General features: G+C 43.9%; 1 protein-coding gene across 3 annotated transcripts in view; it reads right to left on the minus strand.

The window, feature by feature from the left end:
* The window catches only part of SKAP2 (src kinase associated phosphoprotein 2), a 164,297-nt gene that overhangs the window by 15,940 nt on the left and 127,769 nt on the right, over positions 1-20,588 (minus strand). For 2 of the 3 annotated variants that reach the window (XM_043967926.1, XM_043967928.1), the window contains 2 exons: positions 7,072-7,146; positions 1,265-1,377 (listed from right to left, as the gene is read on the minus strand). In XM_043967926.1, the coding sequence (XP_043823861.1) occupies positions 1,265-1,377; positions 7,072-7,146 (188 nt within the window). The remainder of the gene's footprint in view (positions 1-1,264; positions 1,378-7,071; positions 7,147-20,588) is intronic. The other variant, XM_043967927.1, reaches the window with a different exon arrangement.

The following is a 20,588-nucleotide window of genomic DNA, read 5'->3' on the forward strand; positions in this document are numbered from 1 at the left end:
TGTCCTTGAGAGGAACCGAATTTGACAGCTGAACTCCCACCCAAAGGAGCCATCTCAATGAACTGTGACCTGATAAAAAGACTTAACTATAAGCTAAATGCTACAGTTGCAATGTTTATGCACCTTCAGGGACGGCCATCAGGATAAGAGAGGTCAGACAGGACTCTCCCTGAAGGCAGGGCCTGGACCGTATCCCCCCAGAGCCTTGGAGGCTTAGTCAATGGTTGTTGAATGAAATCGAAATGGCGTCAGATGGGCAGCAGTCTTGCTGCTTTTCAGATAGCTTCCCTGAGTACAAAACTGCCCCCTAAACCTTTGTTTTGTGATTGATAGAACACTTTCTCTGCTAAGAGCTTCAAGTGCTTTCATATATATCATCATATTTATTTCTACAACATCCCTATAAAGGAGAGAGGAAGATATTATCTCTGTGTTACAGTTGGAGAAATTGGGACATGGAGACAGATCCAATCCAAGGTCAGAGAGTTAATCAGTGCCAGACTTGGGCCTCTAAGCCAAGACACAGTCAAGACATTATCCATTTAAGAACAGAATGCTGAAAGAAAAAGAAAAAGAAAAAGAAAAAGAACAGAATGCTTCCGAATAGTTCCATAGCTTAAGAAGTCTGAAGAAAGTTCAGTGTGACCTACAAGCACAGAGTCATTACTGGATGTGTATATGTGTGTGTATGTGTATATGCATGTGTATGTATGTGTATGTGTATTTGTGTATTTATGCACATGTATGTGTGTGTGTATCCCCAACTAAACAAGTCACACAACCAAAAAAATCCCCAAATGTGCAGGAATTTTAAAAAATCATTAACTTTAAATGGTTGGAACATTCACTGTGTTTACATGAAAAATGTGTTCTATAAACAGTACTTCCAGGAGTGAATGGTATACAAGATCAGAATACACACAGAAGAATAAAAAAGGAAGAGGAAATAAAAACAGAATAAATAACAGAAGAGTTTACAATGCTAACTTTCACCTAAGTACATTGTTTCTGGGTAAGTCAGTTAATGGATGTTCGCCAAGATCCAGAGTGATGGGTAAACATACTTTTAAGTTGAATCCTGTTATCTGATTGTGTTTAAAATTTGATTATATTTCACTTGACAAAATAATTAATTATTGTGAACTTCTAATTGTTAACAAGGACCCCGGAGAATGCCAGCGGGTATATTTTCCCCATATTGTATAACTAAACATTTAAACCTGATTTTCTTCCCCTCTTACCGTCATCAATTTTCATTGCCTACCTTGCTGAGAATGTAGATAACGTCACCGCGTTTAAACGACAACTCATCAGGAACGGCCCCTGTGCAGTCCCACAGACCTTGGTAAAAATTAGCATAATCAGTGCTTTTATCTGCTGGAAAGAAGGAAGAGGAAACATGAGTTATATCTCTCATGTAACAAACCCTCATTTTTTATTAACCAATTAGCAATTAATGCTCCAAATGCAAACCACTAACATTTTTTAAGACAAGAATCTTCACCCAATTCAAAGATTTTACATGAAAGAATTCTGCTCACATTTCATTGTTTTTCCAAAAGTTAGACTTTTCAGCATTTAAATTTTACTCGATATTTTTTCAGTTCTAAGACATACAGCCAAAACAGATTTTGATGAAATCAGCTTCAAAAAACTCCCCTCCATGACACTCCATGCAACAAGCCAGGTTTGTTTGCATCTGACTCAGAAGATGAACATGCTACACCGTATAATGAGCAATATCTGCAAGAAGGGCCTAATGATAATTTATGAAATAAACATCTCTCAAGATTTGGGAGACTGGATAACAAATAATAAATCCAAGTCACACTCGACAGCCTGTTACAGGAGGATTAAGGAAGAACATCCAACCCCCTCCCCCAAACCCTGTCTTTCTCACTGAACTCGCTGAAATATTGCAACTTTGAAAGTGCCAATGGTGAAGTTGCATCTTTCGACCTACACTTTTGTCAGCTTTGGTTGGGAGTGAAGCTCTGAATAAACATGCAACACATACTGGCGTTCGAAACTCATCCTTCTAGCAGCATAAGCACAATGGATGCGATGTGTTCAAACTGCCATACAGACCATTAACTGATTGATTATTTAGCACTCTTTGCTCTGTAATACCACAATAACAGAGTAATAAATGCTTTGTCAGATGCTCACGATGCCACGTACATCTCTTGAAACCCACAGGACAGAGTTAAATGCAATGGGGCCTCTGGTACGCTGAAAATGGCTTCCTGTTTTTAATTCCATGATAATTGAGTTTGGATGAGTTAACTCAAAAAGAATGGAAGCCAGAACAGGGAGATGCCCACATATGCAGGAGCCAGACAGAACATCTATGTGTTGACAACCACCATCCCGGGGATGTCATCTTTTAATGTGGGAGGATCAAGAGCGGGCCAGATGCTGGCTCCAGACTTTCACCTGAGTTGGGTTAGACTGTTCCAAATGGCTGGCTCACCGCAATCCAGCATCGACCAGGGGCATCAGCATGGATGGTGGCATTAGCATGTCGTTAGGCTGTTAGGTAGCAGGTTTGTCATTTTCTCTTTCTTTTTTTTTGTGGGGCAATGGGGGTTAAGTGACTTGCCCAGGGTCACACAGCTAGTAAGTGTTAAGTGTCTGAGGCCAGATTTGAACTCAGGTCCTCCTAAATCCAGGGCTGGTGCTTTATCCACTGTACCACTTAGCTGCCCCAGGTTTGTCATTTTCAAACAAAGGGTTAAAATGATATGAAATGAATGAAGTCCCCTTCAATAAGCAAAACCAAAATGTGAGCACTGAATGGTGCAAACTGCTCAAGTTTAGGAGCCCAGAGAACTGATTTTCATCTCCCACCATCCTTCTGAAAAAGCAAACACACCAGGGCATGGGCTTAACCCTAACCCTAACCCTAACCCTAACCCTTCCACTCTCTCTCATCAAAAGTTTCTTTTTCTTACTTTCTCTAGAAGAAAAACAAAGTGAACCATCTCTGACATCTATGCATTAAGCTTCTGAAGGCTAGTCATGGACAGTGGCAGGAAGGGGCAAAGCCCTCTGAGAACGCCCTTCCCCACTAATTCTCTTCATTTGACAGCCCTGGCTTGCATCTTCTCTGCAAGAACACTAGAGGGCACTCGGGCTGGTCACATCATCCCTCTGTAGCATTGTGGATTTTTAAAAACTACTTAAGAACAAAGTGGCTGATTTCCTTAAAAAACATTTATTTAGACAAACAGCGACTTGGAAGTTGCAACATTGTAGGGACATTAGATCAGTGGCTAAATGGGTCTCCTGTTGGGTCCTGCACAGTCAGTCGGCATCAGTTTAGGTCAGGGCCCCAGACTCAAGTGAAGAGGCCCCCCCCCCCACCTCCCCCCCACACCACATTATGCACCTTCCCCACTCCTCCCCTTCCCACCTCCCAATTAATTGAGGGCTTTGGTTCCCTCCCCACCCCCCAGTAGCTGAGGGCCCCACTATGCACTGCTTCTTTCCGCAACGAGCTGAAAAGGAGGGCTGTTTCCACAGGCCCCTCTGTCCTCCGCTCTGCCCAAGGACTGTAGCCCAAGAACACTTAAGATATAAATGGCTGAGAACTAGGGTAAAGGTTCTTTTCTGGCTGGACCACAGAATTCCCAAGGGCTTTCCCAGATGTCTCTGCTGTCTTCTCTTCCTTTTACACTTGCAACCACAAGTCACCTCCCCTTTCCCCCCAAACAGATTTGCAAAAATGAGGGGGTGGTTTGAAAAGAAAAGTCCGTGGTGATTTCTAACACATAATCCTTATCACATTGGGGTCTCTTTTCCCATGGATGCGCTTGGTGAAACTCCCATTAAGACTAATGAGAGTTCCACGAGCACATTGAGGGGAAGAGAGACCCCCACCGTGTGCAAGATGCCTCTTTCTCCATGTGCACCCTGAGCGTTTCATTAAATCTCAGGGCTGTCGGGAAGAAGCAGAGCTAGGATCCTGCCCTGCTGAAAAGGCTGCCTCGGCCTGGGCTTTCCCTCACCCTTAAGCTCTCCCCCCAATGGGAAGCCAGGGCTGGTGGCCAGTCGAGTTGGGTGGAGACATGAAGATTCACAATACAAAAAGCACTTATGTAGCAGAGTACCGGTAGGTACATAACAGGCACCGAGAAACACCACTGGTTATAAAGAGAAGCCCTAATGAGGGAGGAGCTGCCAGCGAAAGTTGAACCACAATTACCTTGGTCTTCCTGGGATGGCAGTGAGTGAATGCTAGATGTGAACTGTGAACATGAAAAATTAACCTTTGGAATCATCCTAATCCCTGGAGACCAGACGCATCTCTGATTATTAAAGAAAAAAATGCTGCTATACACCTGCATGACATTAAGGGTAGACGCATCCTCAGAAGCAATATTTCTTAAGCAAAGACCCTTCCAGAGAGGAGTTGGTATTGTTTACTGTGCTCAGAATACATGAGATAGATGGGCCAGAAAGAATCCTGGAGCCTAGCCTGAGGAAGCCAGCCCTGGGTGGGTGTGCACTCACATACAAATGAAATCTGCTCAGTGCTTTCCATCCTGGGCATGGGCTCTTACTTCCTTCTGGCTGGTTCCGCATGCTGACACCTTTCCAAAAGTATGAGGAGCACCTCCTCTTGTCTTACACAGACGAAAATACATAGCAGCCAAAGAAACCGAGGGGAGCAGGTGCCGTGGCCATCTCCCCCCCCCCCATAAAAAGTCCAGGGCAGAGGAAGGGGCCACAATTGTTATGGGAGTTCAAATTCATGAACTCTGAATCAACCTGAACTATGGACAAACAATGACCGAGCTGGACGTGAGCAATACTGAAATGGACTGAAAAGTTTCTGTGTTTCCAAGCACACGCCCACAGGCTGTGCGAGATGATAGCATCATGTTTACCAGAAAAGAACGAGGCAGAAGCAGCATGGGCTACAGACTATTGTCTGTACTTAGGTCCTCGTCAACTCTGAGGGCAAACATCAGAAGTAGCCTCTCTCAATTGCCTGCAAGAGGCAGACCCTTATCACATGGAAAATACCAGCAACAAGCAGGAACTTGAGAAGTATCATTTGTGGTGGATGAAAGCTGGCTTTGCTCGTGGTCAAGTATCTTTGGAGTTCTGTAATCTCTCTCTCTCTCTCTCTCTCTCTCTCTCTCTCTCTCTCTCTCTCTCTCTCTCTCTCAGTAGCAAAATTATTCAATGTGGAAAACACATAACATTCTTGGGTAAGGTTAGAAGTTCACATCATGCGATGCTCAGCAAGATGGTAATACCCTTGTCAATTGGCGGCCCTCCATGGCAAACAAACTTCTCGTGTTACCTATCTGGCGGCCCAGAGGAGATCAAAGGTCACTACTATGCAAAAGCATTAAGGCTGTTGCTTGAAAAGACTTTCATGTCACTATGGAGAAGAATCTTTACCCTGCTCTGGGGTTGCTTCACAAATGCCTGGCTCTGTTTCCTGAGCTCCTCTGAGAGAGGCCGAGCACTCTGAAAAGCCCCAAGGTGCTGAGTTACTCCAAAGATTTTGAAAAACAAAGTTTCCTTGAGCCAGAATATGTGTAACCGTGGCAAATGTCTGTCCTATGTGCACACACCTTCCACATCTGGAACTGGGCTGACCGCCAGACTCCCACACTCTTGGCAAGGGTTTCCTGCCCCACTACCAGGGGAATGCAAGCCCTGAAATGACAAGGGATCCCCAGGCCCCAAAGCTTCAGTGAGCCTCGGGGCTCAGCGGTGAGGGATCGATGCTCACAGGATCAGAGGGCTAACATTGCAGGTCTTCGTCCTTGCTTCCTTTCTGAAAAAAGCAAACCCAAACCCTTTACAGCAACCTGCTCCTGCCTTCCTGTGTCAGTCCGGAAACCAGGCCTCTGTTTCCTTTCCACATGTCACAGTAGGAAGAGCTCTGGAAAGTAACTTCCTGAACACACACTCCTTGTCCTTTCTATGACAGCCCCAGGAGAGTGATGGATGAGACACATGATAGAGGGGAAGGTGACCTGGGGCTACAATTCTTTACAGGACACACTAGGGTCGGGCCGGCCGACGTGGCCACAGCCGACAGTGGGCTGTGGAGAGGTGTAAAGTCCTGATAAGAAGCTACCCTCCCCTTCCTCCCCGAATAAGGTGATGGTTGGCTCAATGCTTCTGCCCCTCCTTGTGCCAGAGAGAGGGTCTGTTCTCCGCTTAGTCAGGAGGGTGTCCAGCCAGGCCAGGCTGCCCAGACCAGGGGGTTTTGCACAGGGCACTGTGCCAAGGGGAAGCTGATCAGGAGGCCAGTCTTTCCCAACCCCTGGCCACAGGCACCCCACCCCATGTTTCTGCTGCTGTCACTGGACGCTGGCATTTCTGACCCAATTCCTTTGCCTCCCTCGCTAATCATATGCAATGAAGATATGCATGGCCAACATTTAAACCGGCTGCAGATCAATTAGCGGTCTTAGGTTTATCTGATTTTTATCAAAGAAGACAGAGCTGTGGGTCGATTGTCAGAGCCCGTGTCAAGTTGACCTTTTCAGAGACGTCTACATCGCCAGTCCCCTGGGCAACTTGTTGTCCCCTGCTCCTCGCTGAATGGCAGAAGTCTGTTCTGCTCAAGCACAAAGTACACACAGACGTCTATATTACATTCTTATAGGTTTGACAGCGACTGCATGTTGTATCTATAAACTGTCCTTTAGCAGTGACACTTCCTCAATGATGATAAGCTAATTTATGCAACTAAATCTCCTTTGTGCAGAAATGAAAGCTAATTGAGTCATTACAGAGTAATTCAGGAAGGAATACCTTGTATAAATTGGCTTACTTTATAAATCCTTCTCAAGCGGTTTTCATGCATCCTAAGTGGGGCTAAGCAGCCCTGCCACTCCTCAAGACACCCAGGCCAGGGGAGACAACTGGGGGGGGGGGGCTTTAAATCCATTCCCCAAAAGGGCTAAGCAGCCCTGCCGCTCCTCAAGACACCCAGGCCAACCAAGGTCAGGGGTTACACATCCATTCTCTCCTTCCAGCAGTGAGAAGCACAAACCCAAAGTAGGGACACAAAACCAAAGCAGCCGCCCCATGAATTACCTGCAGGGCTAGTGGCCTCTTGGCTCGTCTGCCTGGGCTCCTCCATTTTCTTGCAACTGTTGTCGTCTTCATCTTCTGCAAACACACAAAGGAAAGGGGACAGTGAAGTCTTCCTCAGTGCCGGGCAGCGCAGCCCTCCCCCAGAAGCTCAGGCAACACCAATGCAAAGGAGCCCCCCTTCCCATTCTTGCCAGTAATGCCAAGTCCAACAGTGAGCTCTGCCATGCACGTGTGGCCATGTCTTCTGAAGGAAAAGTGTGTCAAGCAGCTGCCCTCGACCCAGCAAAAACAGATACGTGTTCACTATCTCTCGTGTGCAAGGCCCTGGACACGTCTTTGAAGGACTTACTTGCTCTCTTTGCTTTTTTATTATGGCAGAAAGGACTCCATTGGACACAGCCTTAAATAAAGAAAACCCTGCAGGTGAATGTGGCGCGATCCCATGCTAACTAAGGTATCTCACAAAAAATAACGTTCATTTACAGGCTGCTTAGACATAGGTTGTTCATGTATCTTCATCCCCACTTTAAAGATGTAGACACGGAGGCTCAGGCAGTGTGAATGACTCGCCCAGGGTCACACAGCACCAGAGCAGGGATTTTGACTCAGGCCTTCGGGCCCCGGGTCTCATCATCTTTGTTACATGTCACTATCCCTCCAGCAATAAATACCCTGGCCACATGTGGCCCCAACGAGATCCACGGTCAGCCTGGAAGGCAGTAGTCCAGGCTGTCCTTCCTGGCCCCAGTCAAGAGATCCAACAGTGATCCAAACACATGAGGTCTGCTGGGGGCCACTCTCTGAAAGCACAAGCAAAGAAGACCTATGCCAATGAGAACACAAAAGACGGGGCCTGGGCTCCCCAGATCCTCTCTGGCAATTTCTGGTACTTGTGTGAGAGAGACATTCCTAAGGCAATGGAGGGGTCGCTGGTATGCTACCTTTATGAAGCCCTGATTTGCAAATAGGTGTATGTATTAACCCAAATGATTATAATAAGCCATAGTGAATATTCTATATGGAGAAAAAATCAGTACTTAATGAGTCAATTACCTAAGCCTCATTATATTCCTACTACCTCTATCACATAAGCTGCTACAATTAGAATTGTTGAATCCAGCTGGTTAAGACAACCACGTGACTTAATACCTTCCCTATGCCCCCTTCTTCACTCTCCCTTCACATCCTTCCTCTGGTTATTAAGTTGGAATGACTATAATGGGATCAAATACACATAATTTTAAACAGAGAAGGAATAGAACACCTGATTCTATAACACTGTTACACTGAAGAAACATTATGTTCATTACATTTTAACTTTCCCCCTATTTAAGGGCCCATTTAAATTTTGGGGGAGAAATCTACAGTAGGTGTGAGAGAGTGAGCTGTGGAATGCCTGAGAACAAACACACTATCAAATAAGAACAGAATTCTGAAATGCAAACCTTCCTCAACCATGAGTACCAATGACCTGGAGGTGGGTGAAGACGGTGGAAGCCATGAAGGCAGGTCATCAGGAATGTAAGAACTGTGTCTGAAAAGAAAAACACGCCCACATAATGCAAGGCCAGTTCCTGAGCAGCAGAGGTTCAGTGAACACGGATGCAACACATAAGATAACAGGTTAAAGGCTGTAAGGGACACCCAAGTGAGAAAACAGCCCCTGGTTTCAAGGAGGAAAATAACTCTGTAATAAAATAACACAAGGTGGAGTGGATAGGTTTCATAATAGAGATAGGAAGAGTGGAAGAGCGTCCTGGCCCTGGAGTTAGGGGACACCCGAGTTCTGATCCCACCCCTGACACTGACTAATGGGTATGACCCTGCACAAGTCATTTAACCTAAGCCTCTGGGTTTCCTCATCGATAAGATGGGGATAGAAGGTTATCACAAGGATTAAATGAGAGAATATTTGTAAAGTGCTCTGTAAACTGTAAGGCACTATGTAAATATTAGCTGTTATTAGTATTCAGAGAATGGAGAGAGCCCATGTGACCGAGGGAAGGGCTCACAGAGGAGGCAGGAGTTGAGCTGGGCTTTGTAAAGATGGGTAAGATTCAAGAGATAAAACTTAGACGGGGTCATTCTGAATGGAAGGAATAGCATGAACAATGCCGCTGAAGGAAAGAGATCAGTGAAGTTTGAGGAGGGCCTAGGAAAAGTAGGGAAGATAAGGCCAGAGAGGCAGGCTGGGGGAAGACCCCCAAAGACTTTCAGTGCTAGGCCAAGGAGGTTGTGCTTCCTCAGTAGACAATGGGGAGCCAAAGAAGGTTTTTGGTTTTGTTGGGAGTGCCATGCCATGGTCAGAAATATGGGAGAAGCATATAGAATGGATCAGTTCGGCTCAGGAAGAAGCAAAAGGCAGAGAAGGCTAACAAGGGCTTAGGAAGTGGGCTGGTTGCAGCAGTCACCAAAAGAATGGGATAGACACGAGTTATCGGAAGTAGAATCGAGAGATGGACACTGGCTGATAGTGAACGGCAAGGGGGAGGCTTTAGTGAGCTCTCAGAATGGTGATACCAGCCGTGTGGATGGGTCTATCACAGGGCAAATCACAGTCCCTCCACATCTTCAAACACTATATGATCCACCCTTACATCTTTCCAAAAATATTCTATGGGGGATCCACCCAACGTGAGCGAAGTATCTCTGGTGCTTTTAATGTCTACAGGGTACCAGCCCAACACGAGGCTGCATATCTTTGGTCTCTCATTGTCACTCCTCTCACTGCTTCATAAAAAACTGGAAAAACAATCAGACCCAGTGAAACTGTAAAGAGGGAAACTTCGACACAAGATCATCTGCAACATTCAGTCTGTTCCCATTCCCCTATCATTCATAAGCTTTTCATCAAGGACGCCCTCGATGTAAACAAGCACAGACTACTCTCCTACAAACTGACAAAGGAGAAAGCAAGCATACGGTTTGGGTGCTTTTCCTGGGCAGCTGTACAGCCCACAGCCCATTCTATTAGGAGTCTTCAACTTAAAATCAGTAGCTTAGGGTCTTGAAGCTTGTGTTCCCTCCAGCACAGAGATTGTCTTTAAAGATGGGCTCAGGTCCAGTTACTTCTTCTAACTTCATCAGCTCAGGCTCCCCTCCCAGGCCCTCACACAGCACATATTGATTTTGCTACTATCACCAATGAAAACAATAGTAAAATATGTTTGAAAGTCTGTTCCCTATCACGGCTCTTTGCGATCCTTCTCCTTTGACCTGGAAACACCCTCAGAATTATTTGATGACTAAATTTCACAACAAACGCTCTAAAAGCTCATTTTCTCTTCTTTTTCTGGGGATAAGTGTCCACAATCTTTCATTCTTCTTCTCCACCACTATTTTACAAGTGAGCTCATACCCTAAACTTAGGATTATTTTGGCTGCTCTCTTTATCCACTTGGCAAAGGGATTAAAATACTTGTTGGCTGAGAATTTTTCTCGGCTGATTGGGAACGACTATTTTATACAAGTTAAACTGCTCTATGAACTGGTGCTTGGGCCAACATCTGAACTTTTGCCCCATTCTCATTTTTTGTCAACTGCTTGTCTAAGCAGACTGGGTTAGAGATACAGGAACTATATGCTATGTCCCATCTTTATCCTTTCTCAAATAGGCTAGTAGGGCTTACAGAACCAATTCTAAAACAACTGTCATGCCAATGACCAACTGGTTCTCATCTTGAGACAGAACCGGTTACAATTTCTGTGACACTATTTAGTGCCCAGCACCTCCTGCTCTTCTTATGTAAAGTATTTGCGATGGATCGCTGAAAGACTTCTTAGCAGTCTATGAGTCTTTGGTCTCTTACGTTTCTAGATCCCAAACCACGTGTGTATCCATGTTTAAATATACATACATACATACATACATACATATATATATATATATATATATATTTTTTTAGTGAGGCAATTTGGGGTTAAGTGACTTGCCCAGAGTCACACAGCTAGTGTTAAGTGTTTGAGGCCGGATTTGAACTCAGGTCCTCCTGAATCCAGGGCCGGTGCTCTATCCACTGTGCCACCTAGCTGCCCCCATACGTATATATTTAAATGTTAAATTGGGATTAAAGGACAAAATGACCGTTCCATAAACTTAAGACTTGTAAAAATGTAGTTGTTTATATTCAACATAGGATCCCTAGTTACCGAGGTTATTAAACTCTTATTAAAGGGCTATTTATCAGACTGATTTGGACTTTAAGAAATGAAAAGTCCTAATCCTTAAAATGCACGTGCCACACAAAGAAGCAGACAGAAGGAGCCCCAGTTAACTTTCTTTTATTAGAGCACATCTTTCAGGTTCACAGCCTAAATAGGGCCTAATTGGAGCCTACCTAACATAGATGGTTTGTATCTACCCACCTCAGAACTCATCCTTTACTCTGCATCAAATATGTATTAGATTGGAGGCAGAAAAGACACGTCTTTATTGTTAAATTGAGCACAGGGTTGGTCTCACTGTTGCCATTTAATCAGTCAATACAAGTTGATTAAGCTCCTACTATGTGCCAGGCACTGTGCCAAGTGCCCTTTGTTAATGTGCACGATAATAACCCAAACAGAGAAGGTAAGAACACAAAAGGAATAGGCTGAAGGCAAGACTCACATGTCAGCAAAGCTCAGAGCCCTGGCTTTCAGTGAGGTTTTCAATCAGCCCGATAGCAAATAAACTCACAATAACAACAACAAAAAAGATTTGGGAGCAAACCAAGCACAAACCAAAATAGGAACTCACTAGCGTTCCATCGAGCACCGCCTTCCTCCAAGGATAAAACGTTCTGGGGATAAAATGAGATCATATTTGGAAAGTACTGATAGCATTATATAAATGTTAGCCATTGTCATTATTATTAACAATATTAACCTCAGGGATCAGGTGCCACAAGTGGGTAGAAGGGAGTTTTTTGGAGAATTCTTTTTTCTAAAAAAAAGGAGAAAAGAAAGCTTTGTTCCTTCCCTCCATTCTTTTCTTCCCCTCTGGCTTTTCTTGTGTATTTTGATCACAGATTTCACAGTGGAGAAGTGGTCTATGGCTTTGTGGTTCAGAAGTTATCATGGAAGTGAATCGCTAACTGCAGGCACTGCTTCTCACCCTTGAGGAGATGCTGCTAAATTCAGATCGTCTCCACCCAGAATCAGCTAGAGGAAGAAAAAGTCCCGGACTTACGAATGGCGACAAAGTGACCAAGCTTTCTTCCTTTTCATGTGTCTATGGATCGCAATTGAAAGGGATTTAGACAGAGTAGCTCAGCCTTTATCTTCAGAATTTAACATTTATTAAAAGCATATAGCGTGTGTGAAAGGCCCTCCCCGCCCCCAAGACTGAGAGTCTTTTGTTCTCAAGGAAAGCACATTTTATTAAAATGTGCACATAAATAGTCAGGTCCTTTCTAAAGCCCTTGGAGTTCCACGAGAGTCATTTAACATGTAGCTAATGGGGACTATTTACTGAAGGCCTCTTTACGCCTACCCTTGCCCTCACCCTCACCAAACTCATGTGGTTTTCAGGAAAGATCTCTGCCAGATTCGGGTATATAAACAGTCCACAGCAAGATCCCAACAGATCATTTCGTGCCAGGGTGGGAATGGAATTGCTCTCCAAAGAGAAAGACAACAAAGCTCAGATCTGGATTTGTGGACTTGGGGTCTTCTCTTTGATGTCACTTATGCATTAATTTAGGCACGGGGGAAGCAAAGCTGCATAAATAGGAGGAGATCTTTCTCATCCACCACGTTCAGGCCCTAAAAGTGGCGGTCTTCAGAAAGGAACGGTTCCACACTGCTCCCCCAAATCTGGGTAACAGGCACCCTCCCTTCCCATGTGTACAGTGGTTCTATTTACTTCACTGTTCATCAATATTTTATTTGCCATGTTACCATTATCCAGTATTAATTAATACCTCAGATAGTCACTGTTTGTGGGTTAATCTATTCTATTCAACATTTTAATAACAGTAAACAAAAACAGCTCAGCTATGCAGCAAAATCCATCAACGCACACAGATGGTGAGAAGGGTTTCATTAGGTGGTTTCCATAGCAATCCTATTGCAAATCTGGAAGCTGCTCGCACATAGGCAGCTTGTATTTAGAAGCCTCTCCACTGCGGCGTGAGGCTCTTCAGTATGGGAAGTTATTATTCCAATCACATATTGTTAGAAGAATCATCAGGAGATGTTTTGATCAGTCAAGATAAAAAAATACTGCAGTGAACGAATTTTAAGATTATTCAAGCACAGTTGCATGTTTACTTGCATGCTAATTTGTTTTTTTTTTCTAAATTTCCTGATAACATGGAGAGGTGAGGGGCTTCTGTGGAACCCTGTCACCTACAAAAGTACTTGTATGATCATTTAAAAAAAGATCTGCAATCTCCATCGCTGCGTTCCAGGTAATGACGAGAAATGCTGCAGCCGACAGCGAGCACCAATTCTGGACTGAAGGCAAAAGCGGATCTATCACACACTCTTCCTGGGCACTCAAAGAGCTATCTGATATTCTCTCTGCTAGAGAGGGTTTTCCTTAAGATGCTTAGAGTTGACTCAAATGTGGCAAACTCCAAAAATGAAGGAAATGCTTACTTGGGAGAAAAACCAAGGCCTTTTACCCTTCCCCAATTTATCAATTGAATTTACAAATTGATCCAGCTCAGTAACAGTTGGATTATTACCCTAATAGGAAGCATGAATCTTCCCAGCTAGGCAGTTTTCACAAACTGGCCATTTCTATTTTATAAATGTTATTTTTAGGATAAATTAAATAACTAAAACGGACAGTGATAAGCAAATGAAACTTTTAGCTGACATAGCTAGAAGCTAAAGACAATTTGGTGGCACAAGAGAAGACTTCGAGATGTTTGGACCAAGTCCTAGGATTGATTTTGTCATTTCTTTAAAATGATTAAGCTCTTTCCCCCAAGGAGGTAGAAGAAGAAAAGGTGGGAAAACCATACTTCTAGTGCAATTTTTATCCCCAGTAAAACACCTTTAGAAAGTGACTGATGAATTCTCAGAGATTTAAAAAAAACTCACAGGAAGTCATAAAACACAACCAAGATGGTTGTTTGATCTGAAATGTACGTATGATGATTAAGACTTCCATCCACCTCTCCACAACAATGAAAAAGGCACAAATGTGGAATATCGAATTGATGGAGTACTTGTTATTTGAGAAATCCTTCTCAAATATGGCTCTTTTAGAGGACTCTGTGTATCATTTGGTCAGATTTTTCTAGAAGTAAAAGTCTAGGGGGAAGAAACAATACTCTAGAAGTCAAACAAACTGGAGAATTAGCTATATTATTATGACCTTGAATAATCTTGAAACTTCACTAGTTCTTGGTTCCTGTTTCCACAAAGGAGGAAGAATAATTCTAACCTGAAGAAATCTTGTAACAAAAATTTAAATGAGAGGTATTTTCAGCTATTCAGAAGAGACACCATTGCTACAGTGACCCTGGGTCTATATTACTAAAAAATTCATGTAGAAAGGGAATATGAGAAAAATTAATCCACAAATGTTCCTTAATTACATGATCTGATTTGTAACTTCAATCTTCTCCTACTTGTGGTTTTAATATTTACATATTTTTATTTCAAATCAAAGGGTAAAATGGTTTCTAAAAAATTGCCATGATTCTAAGGTTCAGAATTTATACATAAATCATTAAATGAAAAAATAGTCAATTAACTTGTCAGTATCACAAGTGCTTGTAGAAAAAAAAAAAAGAAAAAATTTGAGGCCCAAACTTTATGGATCTATGATTTTGTCAATGAAGTTAAACAGCCTAGAGAGGGAGTGGGGGGATGAGGCTGGGACCTAGTCTCCTGCCCCCTGCCCCCTGCCAGCCACCTACCATCCGTGTGACCTTGAGCAAGTTCCCTGACCTTCTCTGAACCATCAGTTTGCGCATAAGTAAAATGAAGGGATGGGTCTAGACCAGTAGTTCTCAAACTTTGTGGTCTTTCTTCATGCTCTTAAAAACTTGAGGACCCCAAAGAACTTTTGCTCATGTGGGCTGTATCTATCAATGTTTACTATATTAGAAATTAAGACTGATGAAATTGAAAAAATATTTATTAACTCAATAATAACTCCATAACATCTTAACATTAACTTTTTAAGAAAAAGCATATTTTACAAAACAAAAAGAAATTAGTGAAAAGAGTGGCATTGTTTTTATATGTTTTTGCAAATAAATCTCTTTAATGTTTGGCTTAACTGAAGACAGCTGGATTCTCTTATCTGTTTCTGCCTTCAATTTGTTTTGCTATGTCCTGGTTGAAATCTATGAAGAAAACCCAATCTCCCATAGACATGTTATTGGAAAAAGGAGGATGAATTTAATAGGCAAATAATGTCTGAGTGCTATTAGGAAATCGTTTTGACTTCATGAGCCCCCAAAAACCTCTTGAGGCCTCCCGGAGGTAAGCAGACCACTCTAAGAACTGCTGGACTAGGCAACCCCTAAGTTTTCTTCAGGTCTTAGCTGCTATGATGCTTTGTAACTGTTAGATAATATGAGGAAGGGGAAGGCCTTAATAGCTGAGGGAAGGGAAAATCAAGTCAACCTTGTTTTACAAAGGCGCCCTTGGAGCTGAGCCCTGAGATAAGACAAAGAGAAGAAGCAGCAATGAGAAGGGAATAGACAGGAGGCAGGGGAAGGGGAGAGGATCATGGGTCTCTGAACATACATCGGATGGAAGGTGGAATGGGAAGGGTAGGGAGCCACCAACAGCCGAGTTTGGCCAGAACAAGCTAAATGGGGTGAATAAACATGAAAAGATAGGTGGAAGTCCAACTACAGCAGAGGCCGGACTAAGGACTTGGAACTGCATCCCAAAGGCAAAGTGGAACCAGTGACTCGGTCAGCCGCAAATGCCAGCATCCCTCACCCCATGCCCAAATCTTCACCTAAGTGTGCACTTGTACAGACATCAACAGAGACAGACAGATGTTGTCTCCCCTGACACTCTTCCACTTCTGTCTTTGTCTCCCAAATAAATGCTTATTGATTGATTGACAAATTGGCTGGCAGATGGATTAGTGAAGGGAGAGAATACAAAGAGGAAGCCCAATTGAGGCTATGAAAAGAAGCCAGCTCTGAGGCGCAGTTTGGAGTGGAAGAGGTGGGAGCGAAGGGGACCAACACAAGGGATGTAGAGGGAAAGCTGAACAGGCTTGGCACCTGATTGGAAGCAGGATGAAAGAGGGCAGTGCCCGCTACAACCATGAGACTGTGAAGTGGGGAGACGGAACTGGAAGAGGAGAAGGTTTAGGAGAAATACCATGGCTCCACCTTGGATGGGCAGCACTGAGAGGCCAATGGAGCATCCAAGTAGAGATGCCTAATGACCAGTGGCATACAGGCTATAATTCAGGGGAGAGATCAGGGCTGGCCCTATGGATTTGGAAGCTACCTGTGCAGAGTGGTCAATGGGAAATTGGCATGGGAGAGACGGCAGAAAGAGAACGGGAAAGGGGCCCAGACAGAGCCTGGAGGGTGACTGAAGAGGGGCAGACATGTAGGTAAGGAGGGTGTCAGGCAAGAGCAGTCACTGAGATCATGGAAAGAGGAGATGGACAGCAGCAGCAAAATTGAGGAGGGAGCCAGGCTGGTGGAGAGACCACACTGAGCACTGGCCAGTAGCCTCACCCTCTTACGGCCATTTATCTGAGCCCCTCTTTGACTTAGGGCCTCTCATTCATTCTTGTGTCTTGTGTCTTGTGTCTCACCTCTGTGCTAGGAACACGGCAAACAGCTGCTCTGTGTCCTAAACACTTCTCTCTCCGATCATCTGCTCGAGTTTCCAAAAGGCCTCGTATTCCTCTGAGCCACTTCAATGCAGATCAAACGGCCCTGTGGTCCTGTCAAATGTCAGTCCTCTCTCCTGTCCCCCATATAAATGTCCCCTCCAATAACTAATGAATTTCCACAGTGACACTGACCAGGGAAGAACAAGAAAAGCTGGAATAATTCTATAAATACTCCTGAAATAACTAATGATTTTTTTTTTAGGAATAAAAATAAAATTCCTACCCTAGCACTGTCCCCAGCACAGGTATGGGACAGAGAAGGCCTTCGTGGAGCAGACAACAATAATAGCTAACATTTATATAGTACTTACTATATGTCAAGCACTGTAATAGCACCTTACAATTATTACCTCATTTGGTCCTCACAATAACCCTGCAAGGCAGATACTATTATTATGACCAGTTTACAGAAGAGGAAACTAAGGCAGGCAGAGGTGGTAAAGTGACTTGCCCAGGGTCAAACAGCCAGTTAGTGTCTGAGGCCAGATTGGACCTCAAGTCTTCCTAACTCCACTTGGCCACCTAGCAGTGTCCATTGCTCTCATAGAAACAGCTCGATTAGCAAGACACAACTGAGCAACATAGAAAGATTGGTCTCGACAAGCAAATCTGTGAGAAGAATGTGCCACGGAGCCCCACCATTAGCTATCAATATTCTGTCCACTTGATCACTGCCTAATCTAGACTCTCTTGATCCTCTTGCTTTGTCCTTAGGCATCCACAGTGGTCTACCAACATAAGAGCAGCTGTGCATCCTGGGAGTGAAAAGGAAGAGCCGTGAGTCATTTTTGTGATGGATAGTTCAAGCGTTGATGTCATTGTCTCTTTTTACTAGTGGGAAATTTTTGGAGAGAAAGAAATGAATGGGTTTCAACATCTACAAACAATATTTAGAAGAGACGGATAGAGGCCAAGTCATTCCCAACAAGTGCCCCTAAATTCTAAGATAAACAAAATGATCGTGAATTAAGGATTTTTGGCTTGTTATTGGTAGAAGAGTCATCTAAGGTCAGATTTATGCTATAGTAGAGTTGGGGCTTTTATGGGCTTATGTATACTTTACAGGAGATTTAGGACCCTTGTATGATGCTATAAATGACTAATCTTGTTATTTTGAATATTTTTTTAGATTTGTAGTTGATCTAACTTGGTCTTTAAATATTTCAGTTAACATATCATTAGCATGATTGTACATATATAACCTATATCAGATTGCTTTCTGTTTTGGGGAGGATAATTTAGAACTCAAAATCTTATAGAAACAAATGTTGTGGGGAAGCTAGGTGACACAGTATATAAAGCACCGGCCTTCAATTCAAGAGGACCTGAGTTCAAAGCTGGCCTCAGACACTTGACACTATCTAGCTGTGTGACCCTGGGCAGGTCACTTAACCCTCATTGACCTGTAAACAAAACAAAACAAAACAACAACAACAAAAAATGTTGAAAACTATCTTTACATGTAACTGGAAAATAATAAAATACTTTTATGATTAAAAAACCAAAAAATGTAAAATATCATTTAAAAATATCATTAACCCAATCTAAGATTTCTTTGGTACTGAGTCCCTGGTAAGGAATGCTCCTGATCCATGTTTTGTTTCTCTGGAAAAAGAGCACCCCCTTCATGATGACAGCTTCATGTCACATTCTATCCATGTCTTGAGACAACGTCTCATGGTGAAAAGAGGCTGGTCTGTACCAAATGCTTGAGGCGACCAGAGAGTGTTCGAGGAGCTCCAGGACAGTAGTCCTCTTTGCTCAGAAACTAGAATGTATTGATGAAGGGCAATAAGATGGGACGCCGTGTTGGAACCAGTTTTCGAAGGGCCTCTGATGCCAGATTTGAGCCAAGTGCACAGCGGAGAGAGCTCTGGGCCTGGAGTCAGGAAAATCTGGGGTTCAATTCCAGCCTCTGACACTTATTGGCTGGGGGACTCTGGGTAAGTCAGTTAACCTCTGTTTGTCTCAGTTTCCTCAGAGGCCAGAAGGGGTTAATGTATGAAAAGTGCTTATCATGGCATCTGACACATAGTAAGTGTTTATATAAATATTTATGACCATCAACATCATCTTCATCTTCATCATGGAACTGGCCTGTGAGCCCAGTGGGCAGAAGTGCATGCAGAAGATGTCCCACTGCCATGATGGAAGCCCCCTGAGAGCAGGGACCGTCCCCCTTTTGTATCTGTACTCTCAGAGTACAGAGGCTGCCCCTAAGAGGCTCTTAGTGAATGCTGGAAGATGGACCCATTCTGAGAGATGGAGGCCACAGCCAAACAAGGAGGGTTTGGTTTACTCTGCTCTTGAATTAACTGCATTTCTTACTGTACTACTCTAGAATACAAACTTAACACTATTAAACACAACTTAGCCCTCTATTAAATAGGTTCTTTCACAAAAGATTCCAGCCTCAGCACACCGATCCTACAGATGTGTATAAAATGTGCTGCTTCTAGCCTAGCCCCACAGCGGTTGTTCATGAGAGACCCCCCCTCCCCACCGTGAAGAGGGGGCCATCAACCAACAGCTGCCGCAGGCAGGAGAATCGGCCAAGCTGAAACAGCAGGGCATGCTGGGGGAAGGGGCCAAGTCAAATCACCTCCATTACTCCCTTTTAGCCCCTTATGGGGACAGTCCGGGGCCCTGAGCCCAAGAGTATTAGGGGTGGCAGGGCTCCCCGTCTCCAACCAGTGACTGCTTCTAGTTACAGCCTGAGCTGCTGAAGACCCAGAACTAAGGTTCTTACCACGACAGTCCTTGGCCCCGTCCAATGGATCAGCAACAGAAAAGAGTAGTTTTATCAAGGGAAGTGACAGGACAGAAGAGGTCTGACCATCTGCTTTACTGCTCTCCCCTCAGGGTCAAGGGACTCTTCCATCTGACTGGCAGCAACAAAACCTCCCCATGTGTCATCTCCCCACTGGAATGTGGACGTCAGTGACTGTCTTCATGAACATCCCCAGCGCTCTTAGTAAGCACTTCTTTTAAACTTTTTTTTTTTTTTTTTTGCAGGGCAATGGGGGTTAAGTGACTTGCCCAGGGTTACACAGCTAGTAAATATCAAGCATCAGAGGCCAGATTTGAACTCAGGTACTCCTGAATTCAGGGCCGATGCTTTATCCACTGCGCCACCTAGCTGCCCCAGTAAGCACTTCTTAATAAAGGCTTCTTCATTCATTCATTGATAATTTATTATTTTAAAGATAGCAGATAATACTTAGTTCAGTCATGTGCCAGGCACACATTCATGTGCCTGACTAATTTTGGGGATTCTATCAAGTGCTCTCAGATATTTGGAAACAACTGCATCATGTATTTCTACAGTGTCCAGAAGTATGTTCCGATGGTATCCAATCAGCTGCATTCTTTAAAGAGCCTATGACATTGTGGGTGTGTGCCCACTCTTTACCAAGGTGGGTCACACCCCTTCTAAGTCTTCTAGAAGCACAGTCACCCAATGTTCTGTCCTTCTCCAGCCAGCTTGGTTCTCTCTGACCTCAGCTAGCTTGGGCCTTGCTTCAGATGACGACGGTGTGGCCTGCCCCCAGGCCACACTGGAACAAAGAGGAACACGTGGAAGGTGTCAAAAAATGAAGTTAGATGCGCCTATGGTACAGGATAGCTGCGTGCTTCACCAGGTTCAAGAAAAGTGAGGAAGATGCCCAGTCCACTGAGCAGAGCACACTCCACTGGAACA

The sequence above is a fragment of the Dromiciops gliroides genome, chromosome 5 (genome assembly GCF_019393635.1).
Source record: "Dromiciops gliroides isolate mDroGli1 chromosome 5, mDroGli1.pri, whole genome shotgun sequence".
NCBI classification, from domain to species: Eukaryota; Metazoa; Chordata; class Mammalia; order Microbiotheria; family Microbiotheriidae; genus Dromiciops; species Dromiciops gliroides.